Consider the following 18,954-nt stretch of genomic DNA (forward strand, 5'->3'; position numbering starts at 1 on the left):
AAATTTTATGTAAAACATAATAGAAAAATGTTTTTGTGATGAGGGATAAATTAGGGCACCCACACATATTTATTTTCTCAATTAAACTGGCCAAAATCATAGACGGGCCAGCTACACATGATTTAAACATTACCACTCAACTTTTTGAAGCAGGTTTGCCTTCAGACAGTTCATGTGGTGCTCCTGTTGAAGTGAGTGCCGACATTGTTAGATTCAATAAGCTGTGTGAGGCCTTAAGAACGAACATTGTGATAAGACTGTAGGAGCTTGTGAGTGTGCTAAAGGATTTAAAGAGGTTTCAAAAAACTTAAAACAATCTCAAAACAGCTGCTAACATGCATACACTCTGCTGCATTCTCCACCAATTCTCCAGCTCTGCATCACTTGCTGTTATCTCAACTTTTAACTTTATGCTCTATCTCTGTTTTCTCTCATCTGGCCTGGAATTCTGTTTAGCTTTGATAACGTTATGAGGCCTCCTTTATAAAGCCTGTGAATGCACAAAATGGGACTTGAAATTTGCATTTCACTTTCCACACAAAAGTAAGGATCTATAAAAACAAAAAACTTCACTGACCCATGCATATGCTCATCTTAGAGATGGGGGAAATTGACGACGCAGATGGTAAAGTGGTTCTTGCAGCCAAACTGCTTGATGTTTAATTTCACTCTATATGAGAGTTTAATCATAGATCAACTTTATCATAAGGAATTAAAACCGCAGTGTTATTCGTACTTGCACTGGTGACACAACTATACATATAGATTTCAACTTTTGAATGAAAGGTGACATTCGCAAGCTTTAAAAAGGAGGCCTCTGGACTTCGAGAATAATATTCTTTGGACAGATCAGCCTGTTGAACTGAACTCTCTAGACACCAGACCAGAGAATATGTTTGACATTAACCAAATACAGCATTTCAGGAAAATAAATGTATACCTAATGTGAAGCATAGAGGTGTCTGTACTCTATCATGGTATAGGCAGGCTTTGCTACAGCAGAGACGGCTCACTATCATAGAATCCATAATGAATATTCTACAGAGGATATTATCTATAAAAATGATAGCTAAAGGACTGGACTGGACCATAAACCAGGAAATGATCCAAATCATACTATCCAAATCCACCAAGGATTAACTGAGAATTAATTATTGGAAAATTATTAATGTTTATTAAACTCCCTTGAATTCCTTGGGATGACTAGAAATGGGCTATACATGCAAGGAACCCCTCAAACATCTCAGCATAAAATGTGAGAAGATGGACAAACTTTCCACAGAATGATGTCAGAGACTGGTCGATGGCTACAGAAAGCATCTCACTAAATGTTTTTAAACCAAAGAGGCTAGATATTATAGGATGGAGTTTCATAACATTGTTTTTTTGCATTGTTTACCTTAAATATGATCCTGCTCATTTTAATTAATTAATAAAACCAGATTAATAAAGAACATGTCTTACCAAAAACAAACAAACAAAAAAACTGAAGTACTACGCAGTACTACTGAGTACTTTATTTTTATTTGTTGTATGTTACTGTGGACAGTTAAACCCATATATGTCATATACCTGGTAGATTTAGGTTCAAAGAAATTATTTTATTTTATTTCTACTAACATTCTCCTTCTGACTAGAAATAAAAGGAACATTTTGGAGCAGACCAGCCAGAGCCATGGATCTATGCTAAAAGTTTAAGTCCATGGCAAGGAGGTCATCATTAAAGATAATAAAAAATACCACTAAATACATTGCAAAACTGGCAAACAATCATAAGCAAGGTTTACTTTCTGTAATGCTGATGCAAAGATATTCACTCAATATTGAGAAAAGTGTGAATTCTTTTCAACTTGGTTGGCAAGCCATGATAAAGTAAACCCAATGCTGCAGAGCAAAATCAAGGAACTAGCGTCATGATTTAATGTTTTACATTTACTTTTAGGATATTATGAGAGAGAATAAGTACTTACCTCAACTTTGAAACAGCAGAATAGCTTTTTCCTTTAAAGTTAACAGGATTAACCAGGAAGGAGTGATGGCTGAGTGAGCACGTTATTGGGATGTTCTAAGTAAAACAATAATGGAGCTGTGCTTCATACAGCAGAGGCATGTCTGTTTATGCAAATAATCTTTATGGAGGCAACACAACTGTATGTATATATGTATGCAAAAAACTTTATTGGATAATATTTTGGGATTATTTGAAATTCAATGGACACAGAAGCATAAAGGTAAAAGACAAAGAAAGGAAGAAAGAAATGTGAGGCAAATCGCCAAAAGGGAGAGGTGACAAAATAGACGAAAGGAAAAAGAGGGTACAAAATAACATCCTCAGAGTCTGCTTTGAAACCAGCAGACAGAGAAATAGAAAGAACAACAAAATCAAGAGAAAAAGTATCACAGGTGCAAACGACAAACACCTATGATAATATCACTGAAAGTTTTGCAAGATTATTTTATAGACTATGTATTTAGTGACAGCCAAAGCTAGCAATAAGGTTTGACTGTAAAGAAGTTAATCTGTAAGCACCTGTGGGTGTGTTTGAGAGTCTGCTTGTATATTTAAAGTTTATCCATAAGAAACATGCTCATTAGTGCTTATGAGGAGCCAAAGACCAGCCCTCCAGGTTGCAGAGACTGATACAGGGGAGACCGGAGCCCCGGACAGCCGAAAGGGTCCCCATAGTGCAAAAGCCCAAGGAGGACCAACACAAGAATAGCTGCATCCCCCATCCCAGAAAAGGGCAGAGGAGAACCCCAGGAAACCCCTCAGCAGCCACAGTGCAGAAGCCCCAGGGGCTGCAGGCTGCTGCTCCAGAGCAGTTCCAGCCATGGACCCAGAGACCCTAAGCCCAGGAGCACCCACCCCTCAGCAAAGCCTCAACAGAGCGATGGGGTCCAGTTCCCGCGAAGTAGCTGCCAGGAGTGAGCCAGCACACATCCAAGCACCTTGCCCCGAACACTGAAAACCACCAATGCAACAGTGGTTCAAGCCGCCAGCCACTGGCAGGGAGCTTGACAGAGTTGATGGTGCCCACAATTAGTAGAGACCTGAGATGTCCCAGCCGGGAGAGGGGGAAGCCCGAAACCCAACCTGACAAAGAAACAAGCACACAGTCATGAGAGGGCAATCACATCAAATGTTCCCACCCTAAAGCCCAGACATGCAAACACTCATAACCATACCCTCAATCTAATAATACACAAGAAAGGATGCTGTATACGCATTTGCACTTACCACACACATCCTATACTCCCAGGTCCAGTTACCGATACCCCAGAGTGTCGACCAGCCCCCAGACCCAGGAAGTGATCCCCTTTACCAGGGTGGAGGAAAGCAGGCCACCTGAGTGACAGACCAAGAAGACCGAGACCAGGGCAGAGCATTGTCCAAACCTGGGCGAACCTGGTCCATACCTCTACCCCCCATCCCAATCCCAGCCAACCGGCTGGCCCCATCACAGATACCGTACACTGCCCAAACTATCCCTCCACGCCAGAATCTCACACTCCACACTCTATTCCGCCCCAATTTACCCATGAGACCCAAAGCCCAGGTTGGGGCAACTAGCCCCACTACATGCCCCCCATTACCTCAAGTGCACCTTACACTGTGTCCTACATATATGTAAGATTTATGTTTAAGGTGCAACATAGATGGCAAAATTACAATGTCTAAAAACAAGCCTTTGTTTGTGTCCTGTTCTGATTCGGTTATACAGTCTATGGAGCTGTTGAACATGCTCCACTTCAAAGCTTTTTACTAAAATTATGAGTCCTTTCAACAATAAAAATAACAGAAATCTTAAACTGTCCGTCCGTCCGTCTTCTTCCGCTTATCCGGGGTCGGGTCGCGGGGGTAGCAGCTTCAGTAGGGAGGCCCAGACGTCCCTCTCCCCGGCCACTTGGGCCAGCTCCTCAGGAGGAATCCCAAGGCGTTCCCAGGCCAGCCGGGAAACATAGTCCCTCCAGCGTGTCCTGGGTCTTCCCCTGGGTCTCCTCCCGGTGGGACGTGCCCGGAACACCTCACCGGGGAGGCGTCCAGGAGGCATCCTGACCAGATGCCCGAGCCACCTCAACTGGCTCCTCTCGACGTGGAGGAGCAGCGGCTCTACTCTGAGTCCTCCCCGGATGACTGAGTTCCTCATCCTATCTCTAAGGGAGAGCCCAGACACACTACGGAGAAAACTCATTTCAGCCGCTTGTATCCGGGATCTCGTTCTTTCGGTCACGACCCAAAGCTCGTGACCATAGATGAGGGTAGGAACGTAGATCGACAGGTAAATCGAGAGTTTCGCCTTTTGGCTCAGCTCTCTCTTCACCACAACGGATCGGTACAGCTCTCTGTATCTATGTTTAATTTGACTGTTTACACCAAAACTCAAAGTACTCCTACAGAGCTCCTAATATTTTATTTAAAGGTATAAACCAATCAAACATATAAATACATGGATGTGAAGCACTCTGTTTTCAGCTGCGGCTGTTTTAAAGCACTTTAAAAATAAAGTTGGTAAAGCATGGTACTCATTTTCACAGAGAAATGTGCATACAGATATTGCACATGTAACATGCAATGAACACAAGAATTGGAGACTGAAACTGTAACAAACTTGTTTTAAAAAAACTGAACTAAAGCTGAACTATTGATTTGCATTCAGTGGCAAGCTGACGGGTTGTTTAAGGTATTCAAAGAAGTCAATAAGTTGACCAAGAAATAATAAAATAGTAATAAAAAACACAAAACTGCTAGCAAATATATGCCACTTATATTTTTAATAAATAAAAGTAATCTGGGAAATGCTGATACATATTATGTAGATTTAAACTGAGCTTGACATAGGGTTTTCTGTATAAAACTGATTTACAATATCACAGTAATCTTTTTGCTGCTTTTGCAGCCAATTTATAACAAATGTGCAGCCAGCTTTGTTGATCAAGGGTGTTCCCATACCCATTTACCTGTGTTGCATTAATTTTGAAGGCTTCAGTCTGTCCTCCATGTTGATTCTACAATATACAACTTATGACTTGGTCTGTTCTGCTACGACAACGAAGTGTCCTTACAAAGCATTTGTTTTATTATATAGTCAGTAAGCTGGCTGTGGGACTGGGCTGTCACACTTCAAACTAAGTGGTTCAATTTGAGGGAACTTCAGTTTAAAGCTTGCAATTACAGCTGTAACATATCTCTATCAGTGGTAGTTTTTTGTGGTACTTATGGGTTTTTCTTGAAGAGAGAATACCTCATCAAAATGTCTCAGGAAAACATTTAATATTGGTTAGAAGAAGTAGTCGCTGGAGAGAACGCTTGCTTCTGTTGAACAATATTTGACATCAAGCACAAGATCTAAAATAGACCATGCATCTTCTAAACATATCCAACTGTTCAGGTTTTAGAGCTGTGACTCTGTGCATCAGTGCTCCGTGTGTCAGTGCTCTGTGTGGCAGCTGAGTCTTCGGTCTTTTTCAGGCTGAACACAAAGTAAACAAAGATGAAGAGACCTGCAAAATACAAAGGACAGAGGAAATGAGCTCAGGTTTTACACTGTGTGCCAGGAGGTGACGCTCATGGAAATCATGCAAATGTCACTGATAAACCACCAAACTGTGTAAGGTTAGAAGGAAAAAGACAGAAATGAACTATGGAACTGCAATAAAAGTAAGGTGTGTCTATAAACACCAGCGAGGTAATGGTATATGAGTTTGTTCATACCCTAGAATAACAAAACAGGCCTAAAAGGCTGAACACAGTTTTGCATGGCTTGCTGTACATGCAGTGCATCGACACCACAAGCAAGGGGTTTAATTTTTATTTCTCTGTTTCAGCTTGGGTAATTTCCAATTTAAATTAATTAATTAATGACTTATACGTACACCCTTCATCAATAAATAATAAAACCAGTTGTTGGAACATCCCCAAAGAACAGAGGTCGTCACATATTCACAAGCTGACCTTGCAGAGAGTTCATAATGCAGAAGATGTAGAGGACAGGAGTGTTCAGGTGACCCACTGAGAAGAAAATCAGACCCCAGGTGAGGCCAAGTAGAACCGCGAGAACCAGCAGGGTGAAGATTTTATTTTTGGCAGCATTACGCTCACGCCGTCTCTGCTGGTTCACCAGATATGATGAGAAAAATACACACAATAGGTTAAAATCATTGCACAAATAAAATAAAATTCAAGAGCCATCTCAAATACAAAATACCAAACATAGAAACAGATGAGTTGAGTCAAAAAATACCAAAGAAATTATGTAATGTATCGATAAAAAATAAATTGTCTATATACAATGATATTGCTGACCACGGCAAGAGATGAACCTCGCCTGGATCAGGGAAACTGGGTCACCCTTATACTGTCAGGCCTGGAGTTATCTTACTCGCGACGACCTGGAGGTCGAGATTTTGTTCCTGGGGCTTGGCTGGGCTCAGCCCAAAGAAGCTACAGGAACTCCCCTCTATGAGAGCCCATCATTTTCATAGAAGGATGTTTGGATTAGGTACCATGACAGTTGGGTGACGGGTGAGGGTGGAAACGTTAGTATGCTAATGTCTGGGATAATCCGGCTCATCACCACAGAAAGAACATAATCCTGGATACAAGCGGCCAAAATTAGCTTCCCTTGGAAGTAAACTGAACAAATCCTCAAAGACAGGATGAGGAGCTCTGTCATCCGGAGGGAGCTCAAAGCAGAGCCACTGCTTTACCGCAATGAAGGGAGTCAGGACATCCACGAACATTTGCAGTGCCGGCCAGGCTAACTGTTGCAGGAAAGAGGAGTTGAGATGGCACGGAGCAGTCTTCTGCGGCTAGGCCGAGGTATGAGAAAAGCTGATCAGAAGTCCCCCATCAAAATGTGCAGGCCCTCCAGACAACAAACACAGCCACGCCAAGAAGGGCGTGCAGAGGTCCCTGACACGCATCAGGCCAAGCGCAGCCCATTGGACCAGTGTTCAACCGGAGATCCCAGCCGGGATTCACAGACCAGCCGGCCTGAACTGCTTTCACCTGGGCTGCCCTGTCGCCACAACCAGACAACAATCACCCTCAAGCTACTTCTTCCAACCGGTCAACAAAGTCAACCGAACGGACACATCGGCATGGGTTTGGCACATAGTAAGCAGGGAAAGCTTAAAATGGTTTACTGTCCATATCAATTTTTTTCTTTGTTGGTATTGTATAACTATTTCTATTCACGTTTTCCCTCATTTCACTTCAAGTCTTTATACAGTAGAAAAAACACACATGTAGCCATTTCATCACAAAATATTTCCAATGAACAATGATGCTATTCTGACATCAGCAAAGCCCTGTCTGTTGAAAGCAGGTGTTTGTGTTTTCTATTTTCTTTTTGGTTCTCTGTTTTTTTAGGGTTTTGTTAGATAGTCTTTAGTGGTGAAATGATTTCCATGAGCCATGAAAATCAGAAAGGAGAGCAGCAAAAGAAGGGGGGACATGCAGCAAAGATCCTGAGGTCGGGAGCAGAACCTGCAGTTTAGGCATCGAGGAGCAACAGCCCACAAATATTTATGCCTGCTCCACCATCATGCCTTTTCAGGGTAGTAGTTCTTTTTTCATCAATGCGGTATTGAATACGAACTAGATTTACACAACTTTTAAGATTCCACTGAAAACATATTTACATCCAAACACTTAGTCATGAAACTAAAAATTGCTACATTTTTATTTGAGTCTATTTGTATTATACTTGCCTTAATCCTGGTTCCTTAACAACAGCATCTGCATCTATGAATATATTGTTCTTACATACCTATTACTGCCACTGGTGACGCTGATGTTACTGAGCAGCGTCATCTGTCAAAGGAGACTTTGCTTGGACTAATTTCTAGGGTTGTAATTTAAGTCCTGGGTTCACAAAAACAATGCAAAATTTGAGAAATATTTTTACAGGAAAGCATTTGTTGATTTTTTTCCTTTCCACAAATAAAATATTGCTTTCCTAACAAACAGCTGAGATTGTGACAGTTTTTTTTTTTTTTTTTTTACAATATTTACAACTTGTTTATTTCTTGTCAGTCAATTAGTCACAGTTTCTTCTCGACTGAATTGTTGGAGGCATCTTCGGTGTGTTATCAATAGAGCTGGAGAACCCGATATCAGCCAGAGTTCTAAAAAGTTTATTGCAATAATGAACTGTGGATGAAGATGCAGGTAGACAGTAATGGGCAATAGACCAGGGCAGGGGTCATCAACATGGGCACCAGGTAGCCCTCAAGGACCATATGTGGTGCCCTCAAGCCTGTTCAAAAATAGCAAAACCCTCCAGTGAGCTGCATCTAAAACGTTATTTTATGTAGTTGCTCCTCCTTTTTAATAATACTTGTACTTACATAGATTTAAAATGATAAATGCATTAAAAACATGTTTATATTACATAAAGTTAAGGTGAGCTCTGACTCTTCTGGTTCAATGGTCAGTACAGGTAGCCCTTTGTATTATAGTACCAATGAAGTAGCTCTCAACTTCTAAAAGGTTGGTGACCCCTGGATCAGAGGATGCAGGTGGGATGATCGGCAGAACTAAACTTGAACAAGTGAAGCAGGCAGTGGTAGACCAGAACCAGAAATGAAAAAGCAGATGACCAGAACAGACGATACGGAACGAGAAACCACCAGAACGGGCTGAGCAAGCAGCTGGAACTCACGGCGAACTAGGCAGACTGAGCAGCACACAGGCACTGGAAGCACACATCAGTGAGAGCTGAACAGGAACAGGGAAATAGAGACCAGTTGGCAGACAGGCACACTGGACCTGGTAGAAACACAGTGGAAGTGCACAAGCGGCAAGATGAGACGTTCTGACGGAGAGTGGATGGCTGAGGCAGGTACATGTAGGCAGGTGAACAGGTGAGAAGAGTGGACTGTAATTAGTGCAGCAGGTGGAGCTGATCACGAGCAGAGTAGTGGCTGGAAGGAGACTGAGCTGATTGGATGATAACTGGTGGCTGAGACATGGACAGAGCTGATAGGATGGTGGCTGAGAGGTGACAGAGCTGATTCTAGAAAAGTCCAGTAAAGTCCAAAACAAACAAAACTCTGAATCATGACACAATGTTTATGCAACATTGAGTGTTGTCAACCTTTGTTAGATGACTCTATTGGTGTTACCGGGCAACTCAAGAACGGCTTCCTTTTTTACTTCAAAATATGAGTCTCAGACATTTATACAACAGAACGTTGAGTTTACAGCCCATGCCTTACATCTAAGGAGCATGATAAGTATCTTATACCTACCTCACACGGCACAGTCAAATGTTGACAGCAGCTAGTTAAGACTATACATCTCATGGTGCAAAACATTGTAACATCCCTATTCATTTTGTATTATAATCATTGGTTACCAACATTCAACACCACCATTCATCAGCTACACCAGTCCCTGATGTGCATAGGCACAACAAATCAATTGCTTGTATCTGCAATGTAGTTAGTTTCCAATTACCTCTTTGCTATAGGAGGCCCCCATAAATATCTTAAGTATCACTCCAAACAAGATCATATTAAAGAGGAACACCAAGCCAAACACTCCCACTGTGGTCACCATCTTTGCTGTGTCATTGGTTATATAGCACCTGTATAAAAAGAAAGCAAATTATTTTATAAAAAGGAACAATGTATTCTATTATCACATATATTAAGGAGACTTAAAAATGCATTAAAGAAGTTTCAGCAAAGCAGAGAGTTGAGTAAGGGTAGTTTCATGCATATTTCCTCTTTTTACTCACTGGTTTTGTTTAAATATCCAAATATACACATTAATAAAAGTAGATGCAAAGCAGTCAAGTTAATTATTAGTTTAGAATATACTTCACATGTTTTGACACAACTTTTTTTAATCTTTCTTACACTTCAGTCTCATTTGATGAGTCCAAAGGGGTACGGCCATACAGGTCTTTGTCAATGATCACCATCACTGTTACAATGACTGCTGGAAGACCTGAAACACAACAACTGCTTCCTTAACTTCATGCTGCAGATACTTACATTCCAGACTCTGATGAATCCACTCACCCCATCCCACAAAACTGAGTTTGAGCAGGTATCTCTTCACATAGATGTTGAAGACTTTGACCAGGAGAAGATAGAGATGGAAGCCCTCCACGGCCATCCAGGTGAAAGAGGCCAACAGAGAGTAGTGAAGAAGAACAGCCACATAAAGACAAAGCTCAGTGGATGACATTGCTGCCACTGCCTGGCTGGGGAGGAAGTGTATGTTGAGAAGGAGGAGAGAAACTGCAAGGCTGATGTGGATCTTCATGGAATCCTCTCCTCTGACTTTCCTATCAAACACAAAAGATGTGATCTGTTGTAAAAAAAAAAAAACATCTTTAAATCAGATTCTACACTATTTCATCGAAAATCTAGGTCTCGTAGAAACGAGTAGGATTGGCAGAATAGATGACTAATCTAGAGCTGCATTTGAAGGAAGGGTAACACAATAAATAATGTAAGAGGTAGAAAAAAATGCAAGTGTGGTAGAGAGTCAATGTGGGCAGGGAGAAGAATACAGAACTTGTTTGTGATGAAGAGCAAAATGGTGATGATCAGGGCAGTAAGTGAGATACCACAGCCAATGTAGGTGATGTAGGACAGGACCTCCTGGTCTTTAGCTGACAGGTCTGCAGACACCTGTGGAGAATTTACAACATTACATACCAATGTAAGTTTAGTGGGGCCTTATTAGCACCAGTAAGTTAGCTTCAAATATTTTCATTAAAACGATCTTGAGAAAGTAAGATTAATACAAATTCCTGGGTTACACCCAATACACATTACAGGTATATATCAAAAAAGTTTTTTTGAGATGTAAAAGTTATTTGGTTTTAATTTCAGTAAGCGAAACTAAAATATTATATAAATTCATCCCACATAGAGGGACATCATTCAAGCCTATATTTCTTATAATTTTGGATGATAATTGTTTTTACAGGTAGTGAAAGAAAAAATATAGAACACCCTGGTGAAATGTTGTGTGGATTTTGAGTTCAGATTTAAGTTGGCTTTTGGGCATTTGTTATTCAGTTTAAATGTCCTTATGTATAGTTGTGGCTCACCACACACCAGTGCAAGCTTGAATAACACTGCTGTTTTTAATCCTTATGGTAAAGAGGATTGTGTGATATGCAGTCAAATTGAACGTCAGAGAGCAGTGATGTGCAGTCAGGGGAGGCCTCCCTTGCCTCCCCAAGATTTCCTGGCCCATATGATGATTTGCTAATATGCAGATTTAGACTCTCTAGAGCATTGCATTCCGCTAAATGCAATCCTCTAGAGAGTCTAAAATGCTGGAGGTGGTGTTTGATGCATCGGGAGGACTCTTCATCATCATTGAGGGGAAAACCACATCCCACCTGGCCTCGCTCCTTCTCAGAACATAAATCCGAATGACAGCCTCTTCCAAGACAAGAGGAATTTCAACTTGCATGGTTTTATAAATCAGGATTTTTTTACATTTTTTTTGGTGTCTATTTTTGGCTTTTGGGCATACACAAACCTCTAGTATAAATACAATGCAATGTTTTATACATGCGGCCCCATTTTTTTCCTTTTTAGTTTAGATGAGGCGTTTGTAGCCCATGTGTAGGATTTGTCTGTGCACAGTGGCTTTTAATACGTTGACCTCGGCCTCAGTCCACTCCTTGAGAAGTTGCACCAAATTCTTGTTGGAATTTTGCTTGGCTATTGCTGGTAAACCTTTTTCTAACTTTTTCCTTCCACTCAACTTGCTCTGAATTTGCCACAACTTCTTAACAATGTTCAAATTTTTAGAAACACCAAATTCTCAGTATTCAATATCTTTAAGCTATAATCGAAAAAATAACAAGACATAAAGACTTGATGGATTTCATTCTATGTGTAATGAAACTTTTTAATATATGTATTCCACTCTCTGAAATTATATTGCACTTTTACATGCTTTTCAGAGTTGCAGTTGTAAATAACAGCAATCTCTCCAAAAATAATTCAAGTTATTCCAAGATTTGATCATAAAAGATCATAAAGTCTTGCAATGTGGCAGGTTTTTAGATCTGTTGAGCAATTTCCTGCCTCCTTCCTGTCAAGCTTCTGTCAAATGAAGACCAACAGAAACAAAAAATATAGAGGTGAAGTGATGATGCATTTTTGTAACTATGGAACTATGGTTACAAAATGTAGTTTTTATTAGTTAGGTTAGGAGTGGAAACCAAACATCTTGGAAAAAGGATGCTGAATATTTTTTTCTGAGGAGCTCTTAGGGAACTTCAAGCATGTGAGGCAAATATTGCAATTGTACACAACAAATTTGTCATTCCTCAAATAACCCCAACCTTTTGGTGTCCTTCAACGCTTCACATTGCAAAGGTCAAATTTGTTGTTTTTTTGCCTTTAAATTACATACCGTATAATTTACTGAGAATGTAAGATTCAGCTCATTTGAAGACATTTGGCTTCAATAGACACACGCAAAAGGATCTGGGAAGGCTGTGTTTATGGTGAACTGTATTGTTAATCGGGCTGCATGGCGGCACAGTTGTTAGCACTTTTATGTTGGATCTTTCGTGTTCTCCCTATTTCACTGGGTATTCCAACTTCCTCCATCAGTCCAAAAATATGGATAATATCTTTACTGGTCTCCCTAGATTACCTTTAAATGTGCAAATGCATGGTTATTTGTCCTGCATGTTTCTGTGCCCTGAGATTAACGGCCAACATGACCAGTGTGTAACCTGCCTCACACTACCCCAGAGATAGGCACCAAGCCCACTGACCCTGCACAAAAAAGTGGATAAAGACAATAGATGGATGCATAGAGTTCTGATTACGCTATTTTTTTTTTGGAGAAAGCAACATTTTCATGTGCAAAGAGAGTGTTGCCTACCATGAGCACACCAAAGTAAGTGAGATGGTCACAAGAACAGGTGACGTGCGTTTGATTATATTCCACTTCTTCACAGCCCTCCGAACTAATTGCTGGTAAATCAGAAAGAGAGAGACTTGTTATGATATAGTAACTACTGACTGCACAAGCAATTCCCTTTATATTACTTCTCATTAAGTCAGATTGCTACTCACCATGAGCTGTTGTATTTAAGAATATACACTTAGGTTTCATGGCTTCCTATAACACAACACCATTGCTGCTTTAAATGGTGTTATTGACAGATATCATTCATAAAAAGTGCAGCTTAATGGTTAAAGACAGGGTGGGGAAATCATAGTTACTCTTTTGCTTGACACAATATTTATGGTGATGTTAACTCGTTCATGAAGTCCGGTAACCTTCCTGCCAACGCTCACTCCAATGAGCCTGTGACCGAACAGGTTCTCCAAGCCTCTCAGGGGGGTCTACAAAATAAAATCAACCATTAAAATCATATCCAGGGCATTTATTTGCTAATATTTTAAAGTCCATGGGGTTTTTTAATTTATCTTTGTGTTATGATTGCATTCAGAGCCTCACACCAAACCTCTCACCAAAATGTTATTATGGCATTAAAGATTAGGGAATTTTTAATGATAAAATGTCCATCCATCCATCCATCCATCCATCCATCCATCCATCCATCCATCCATCCATCCATCCTTCCTTCCTTCCTTCCTTCCTTCCTTCCTTCCTTCCTTCCTTCCTTCCTTCCTTCCTTCCTTCCTTCCTTCCTTCCTTCCTTCCTTCCTTCCTTCCTTCCTTCCATTCTCTTTCGGCTATCCGGGGTCGGGTCACGGGTGTAGCAGCCTTAGTAGGGAGGCCCAGACGTCCCTCTCCCCAGCCACTTGGGCCAAGGAGTTCCTAGGCCAGCCGAGAGACATAGTCCCTCCAGCGTGTCCTGGGTCTCCTCCCGGTGGGACGTGCCCGGAACACCTCACCAGGGAGGTGTCCAGGAGGCATCCTAACCAGATGACCGAGCCACCTCAACTGGCTCCTTTTGACTCGGAGGAGCAGCGGCTCTACTCTGAGTCTTCCCCGGATGACTGAGCTCCTCACCCTATCTCTAAGCGAGACTCAAGACTGTCAGGTTCAAACACCTAAAACATTAATTAACAACACAAGAAGGAGAGACAACAATGAGGTTTGGTTTTCAAATTATCTTGCAAGGAGAGGAGCTGAGATGCTTAATACAGATCTCCAAGAATCGCTCTGAAGCACTCTGCCCCCTCCTTTCTTTTTATTAGGCATTGTCAAGCTAAGGGGTAGGGATAAGCAAAACAACTGTGACCTTCGAGATAATACCAAGCAGTTCACACAGTTCAGTTATGCTTAAGCACTCCAGATGGCTGAATAGAGTTCATAAAAACACTTATAGTCACAACATAGTTCTCTTTGCAGACCTTCTGCAAAGATGAGAGAAAGATCAGCCACATGAAATACACTTTAATATCTAAAACCTTAAAACTTCTTAGTAGTAAAGAGTAAATATATATGATAAATGCAATGAACATAGTAAATAAGATAAATAGTAAGAATAATTCTAGCATTCCCACTGTTATCATTTAATATACTATTTTCTCATATCACTCCTTTCTCTTAAAAAGTAGCAGCTTATTAATAGAGTCACTTGGTGCAATCGCGATCTTCCGTACAGCTGCATGTTGATTTTAGCTGCGAAGTGGATTGTCCTTTCTTCTGGTACTCCGTATTTTTTTTCTATTATATTTATTTATTTTTAAAACAAGAAAAGAAAAACGAAATAAAACATCCTGCTGCCTCTCCAGAGTGGCTCTGCGCTTCACGCTGGTACAGGTGGGCGGTCGTTGGAAGCTCCTCTAGGCAAGGGGTTCAGACCCGGATGCTGCTCAGATGGTGTTCCCTTGAACAATTTGCACTGTGGGGAATGGATCCAAGTGTTCCTTCCTTGGACCTTGACGGCAATGTGGGTCACCAGCAGGATCTGGAGCGGATCAGTCCAACGCTTGTGTCTTCAGTGACTTCTTCTACGGAGAAAACTAATTTCGGCTGCTTGTATCCGGGATCTCCTTCTTTCGGTCATGACCCAAAGCTCGTGACCATAGATGAGGGTAGGAACGTAAATCGACTGGTAAATCGAGAGCTTCGCCTTTTGGCTCAGCTCTCTCTTCACCACAACGGACCGATAAAGCGCCCACTTCACAGCAGATGACGCACCAATCTGCCTGTTGATCTCCCGCTCCATCTTTCCCTCATTCATGAACAAGACCCTAAAATACTTCCCATGTGCTACCCCTCCACTAGGGGTAGCACATCCTCCCCAATCTGGATAAGGCTACCCTTTTCCGGCTCAAGACCATGATCTCGGATTTGAAGGCACTGATCCTCATTCCGGCCGCTTCACACTCGGCTGTGAACTGCTCTAGTGAGAGCTGTATATCACGCCCTGATGAAGCCAATAGAACCACGTCATCTGCGAATAGCAGAGGCATGATCCTAAGGTCACCAAAATGGATCCCCTCAACACCTTGGCTGCGCCTAGAAATTCTGTCCATAAAAGTTATGAACAGAATGACAAAGGGCAACCTTGGCGGAGTCCAACTCTCACTGGAAACGACTCTGACTTACTGCCGGCAATGCGGACCAGGTTCTAACACCGGTAATACGGAAACCTAACAGCCCTTATTAAATGGCCCGGTACTCCATACTCCCAGAGTATCCCCCACAGGACCCCTCAAGGGGCATGGTTGAATGCCTTCTCCAGATCCACAAAGCACATGTAGACTGGTTGGGCAAACTCCCATCCACCCTCTAGGATCCTGCTGAGGGTGTAGAGCTGATCCAGTGTTCCATGGCCAGGACGAAAACCACACTGCTCTTCTGGAATCCAAAATTTGACTATCTGATGGACCCTCCTTTCCAGAACCCCGGAATAAACCTTACCAGGGAGGCTTAAGAGTGTGATTCCTCTGTAGTTGGAACACACCCTCCGGTCCCCCTTTTTAAATAGGGGGACCACCACTCCAGTCTGCCAATCCAGGGTGACTGCCCCCGATGTCCACGCAATGTTGCAGAGTCGCGTTAATCAACACAGCCCCACAACATCCAGAGCCTTAAGGTACTCAGGGCGAATCTCATCCACCCCCGGGGCCTTGCCACCGAGGAGCTTTTTAACCACCTCTGTGACCTCAGCACCAGAGATGGGAGAACCCGACCCAGAATCCTCAGGCTCTGCTTCCGCAATGGAGGACGTGTTGGTGGGATTAAGGAGGTCTTCGAAGTATTCCGCCCACCGACACACAACGTCCCGAGTCGAGCAGCACACCACCCCCACTATAAACAGTGTTGGTACTGCACTGCTTCTCCCTCCTGAGACGCTGGATAGTGGACCCAAATCGCTTCAAAGCTGTACAGAAGTCTTTCTCCATGGCCTTTCCGAGCACTTCCCCTGAGTTTTTGCCTCAGTGACCAGCAGAGCCACCTGCCGCTTTGACTGCCGGTACACATCAGCTGCTTCCGATGTGTACCAGTGGGAGTCCCACAGGCCAACAAAGCCCAATAGGACTCCTTCTTCAGCTTGAAAGCTTCCCTCGAGGGTTGCTGCCGCAACATGTACCAACAACTTTGCGGCCACAGCTCCAACTAGCCGCCTCAACAATAGATGCACGGCACATTGTCCACTCAGACTAAGTGTCCCTCACCTCCCTCTTAACGTGTTCAGAACTCTCCCGGAGGTGGGAGTTAAAGATCTGTTTCACAGGGGACTCTGCCAGACGTTCCCAGCAAACCCTCACAATACGTTTGGGCCTACCAGGTCTGACCGGCTTCCTCCCAAAATCTTTTCTCATAAAATTTCTCCTTAATGTTAACAAAGTTAGATTTTGTCTTTAGCACCATATTTAAATGTGGAAACTGCAACTAGGTTATTCTTGGCCAGAAAGACATATATCCATAAAAAAAAAACAAGAAAAGAGTAAAAACATCCTCCAAAAGCTATAGCTGTTGACTTCCTTAACAGAAAATACAATCATAACTGTAGAGAAATTAACCCTTACCAAATTCCTCTTTAATCCTTCAGCCTAAAATGAAAGGATTTGCATAGTGGAGAATTTTTTTCCTGATGGGGGCTTGAGCAGACACCAGATTAAACAAATAATTCACTGTCAGCTGTCTTTGCTCTCTGGACTTCCCCTCCTGCAGTTTTCCATTAGTACGATCAGAACTTGGAAAAAAGAAAAAACATTTCCGTACTCTGACCCGTGAACATGGTGTACTCTGCAGCAGGATAGGAAACTATCCACTTTGACTCCTCAGACAACTTAATTTAGATGAATGGAGAAATCTTCTAATGCAAATTGCTCTTGTTTTTATGTCATGTTTTATTAGGGTATCTAACTGAGTCAAATGATTTAATTACTTGTACTGTTAAAGACAAAATACACCAGATGCATAAAGGTGTGTTCACATCGAATGCGAGTTTGGCAGATTGACATGATATCCCTATGTACAGGTGAAACACAAGACCGATGCGACATAATGCGATGCAAAGCAAGGCAACAGATGTGTTTCAAATGACGCAAAAGGCACAATTTTGCCGATTAGTTACTTTCCGTTTTGATCAGTCAAGATATTGACACCGGATACATAATATGTGCGTTCAAAGTGCTTATTACACTATGTGACACCTAAAATAGGTTGAAGTTTTAATTTCAGATGCATATAGGCTGTTGTTTGGCAAGGAATAAATAGGAAAATAAAATCTTTTAGATGTAGATTTCAATCAGATTTCGATTCTGAAGATTTAGTCTCGATTATTTTCGATCCAATCTCAACTTGGATTGCTGGTGTTAATATTTTTTTAGCTGTTACCCAAATTACATGATTGTGTAGTTATGCAACATATTGATACTAGTATTATATTAACATTCAACAGCAAATTAATGAAGTAATGTTAGGTAATGGCAGCTGTAAGGACCATACCCTCTCCCTGAATGTTGTGACAATTTCTTTCACAAACATGCCGTTGGACAGAATACCCAAACATGGTAGAAAACATAGGACACCAGAGATACATACAATTGTTATTTGGACACTAACCTGCCACATTTTTAAAAATTTGGTATTAAAAGTTCACCTCCCTGAGTGGAGTTTGAGTCGGAAATTCATTGTGGGAAATGCTTTATTTACCAATCTTTGGTTACATTAATCATTCTTTAGGTATTAATATAAGAATCGATTCAGAATTGGATTTTTTTTTAACACAGCCCTAGTCTTAAAACCTGAATGTCTTTCAATTTTCTGCTTTTAAATTCTGACAAGACAGAAATTGTAATCTTTGGACCAGAGTCCTTAAAAATAAACTTCTTGATCAAACACCTTATCTGGATGGCATTAAATTGGCCTCTGGTAATAAAGTAAAAAACTTTGGTGTTATTTTTGACCAAGACATGTAATTTAAATCCCATATTTAATCAGTTCAGAAGGTCTTTTTTCACCTCCAGAATATTGCCAAAATATTCTGTCCAGGAGTGATGGTGAAAAGCTACTCCATGCATTTGTTACTTCAAGGCAGGAGTAATGTAATTATTGGAAGTCTACAAAATGCAGTTAGAAACATTGAGCTCATCCAAAATGCTGCAGCAGGAGTTCTGATGAAAATCAACAAGAAAGATAATGTTTCTCCAAGTTTAGCTTCCCTTCATTGGCTTCCTGTTAAATCAAGAATAGAATTTAAAATTCTCCTTATCACATATAAAGTCTGTTAGCAAAGTATGAGAGATTGCTGCAAAGCCATCGACAATGCCAATGACTGTCCACTGTGGCTCTATGCTCTTTCAGGATGAGTGACTGTTGCTTGTCAAGACTTGATGATTTGACTTTGTAAAGTGCCTTGAGATGACATGTGTTGTGAATTGGCACTATGTAAATAATACTGAATTGAATTGAACATATTGGAATGATGTTACTTTTGTGTCTCTTTGTCATTGACACTCCATATTGTTGTAAATCCTGAAATATCTTCTTGAATTTAAAGCTAACTATAGCAGTTATAT

At 41.4% G+C, this 18,954-nt stretch overlaps 1 protein-coding gene and 1 long non-coding RNA gene across 2 annotated transcripts; both read right to left on the reverse strand.

Annotated features, from left to right (window-relative positions):
* Positions 1-5,468: 5,468 nt before the first annotated feature.
* LOC118556068 lies at positions 5,469-6,102 on the reverse strand. The gene is made up of 2 exons (XR_002427065.2): positions 5,954-6,102; positions 5,469-5,502 (listed from the first exon to the last, which is right to left on the reverse strand). It is a non-coding gene; the product is annotated as an uncharacterized LOC118556068 (long non-coding RNA).
* Positions 6,103-9,448: 3,346 nt separating this feature from the next.
* Positions 9,449-10,323, reverse strand: LOC105917658 (adhesion G-protein coupled receptor G1-like). The gene is made up of 3 exons (XM_036135716.1): positions 10,033-10,323; positions 9,868-9,958; positions 9,449-9,593 (listed from the first exon to the last, which is right to left on the reverse strand). The coding sequence occupies exons 1-3, from the start codon at positions 10,277-10,279 to the stop codon at positions 9,449-9,451; spliced, it is 483 nt and encodes a 160-aa protein (XP_035991609.1). The 5' UTR covers positions 10,280-10,323.
* Positions 10,324-18,954: the final 8,631 nt, after the last annotated feature.

This window comes from Fundulus heteroclitus, chromosome 4, assembly GCF_011125445.2.
Source record: "Fundulus heteroclitus isolate FHET01 chromosome 4, MU-UCD_Fhet_4.1, whole genome shotgun sequence".
In the NCBI taxonomy this organism is placed as follows: Eukaryota; Metazoa; Chordata; class Actinopteri; order Cyprinodontiformes; family Fundulidae; genus Fundulus; species Fundulus heteroclitus.

What these genes read in the sequence shown, in the direction of transcription:
- LOC105917658 (XM_036135716.1), bottom strand. Translation starts at nt 10,279, where the DNA reads ATGAAGATCCACATCAGCCTTGCAGTTTCTCTCCTCCTTCTCAACATA. An exon ending in ACTCAGTTTTGTGGGATGGG is followed by an intron (nt 9,959 to 10,032) that starts GTGAGTGGATTC and finishes GTTGTGTTTCAG; the next exon opens with GTCTTCCAGCAGTCATTGTA. An exon ending in TCATCAAATGAGACTGAAGT is followed by an intron (nt 9,594 to 9,867) that starts GTAAGAAAGATT and finishes CTTTTTATACAG; the next exon opens with GTGCTATATAACCAATGACA.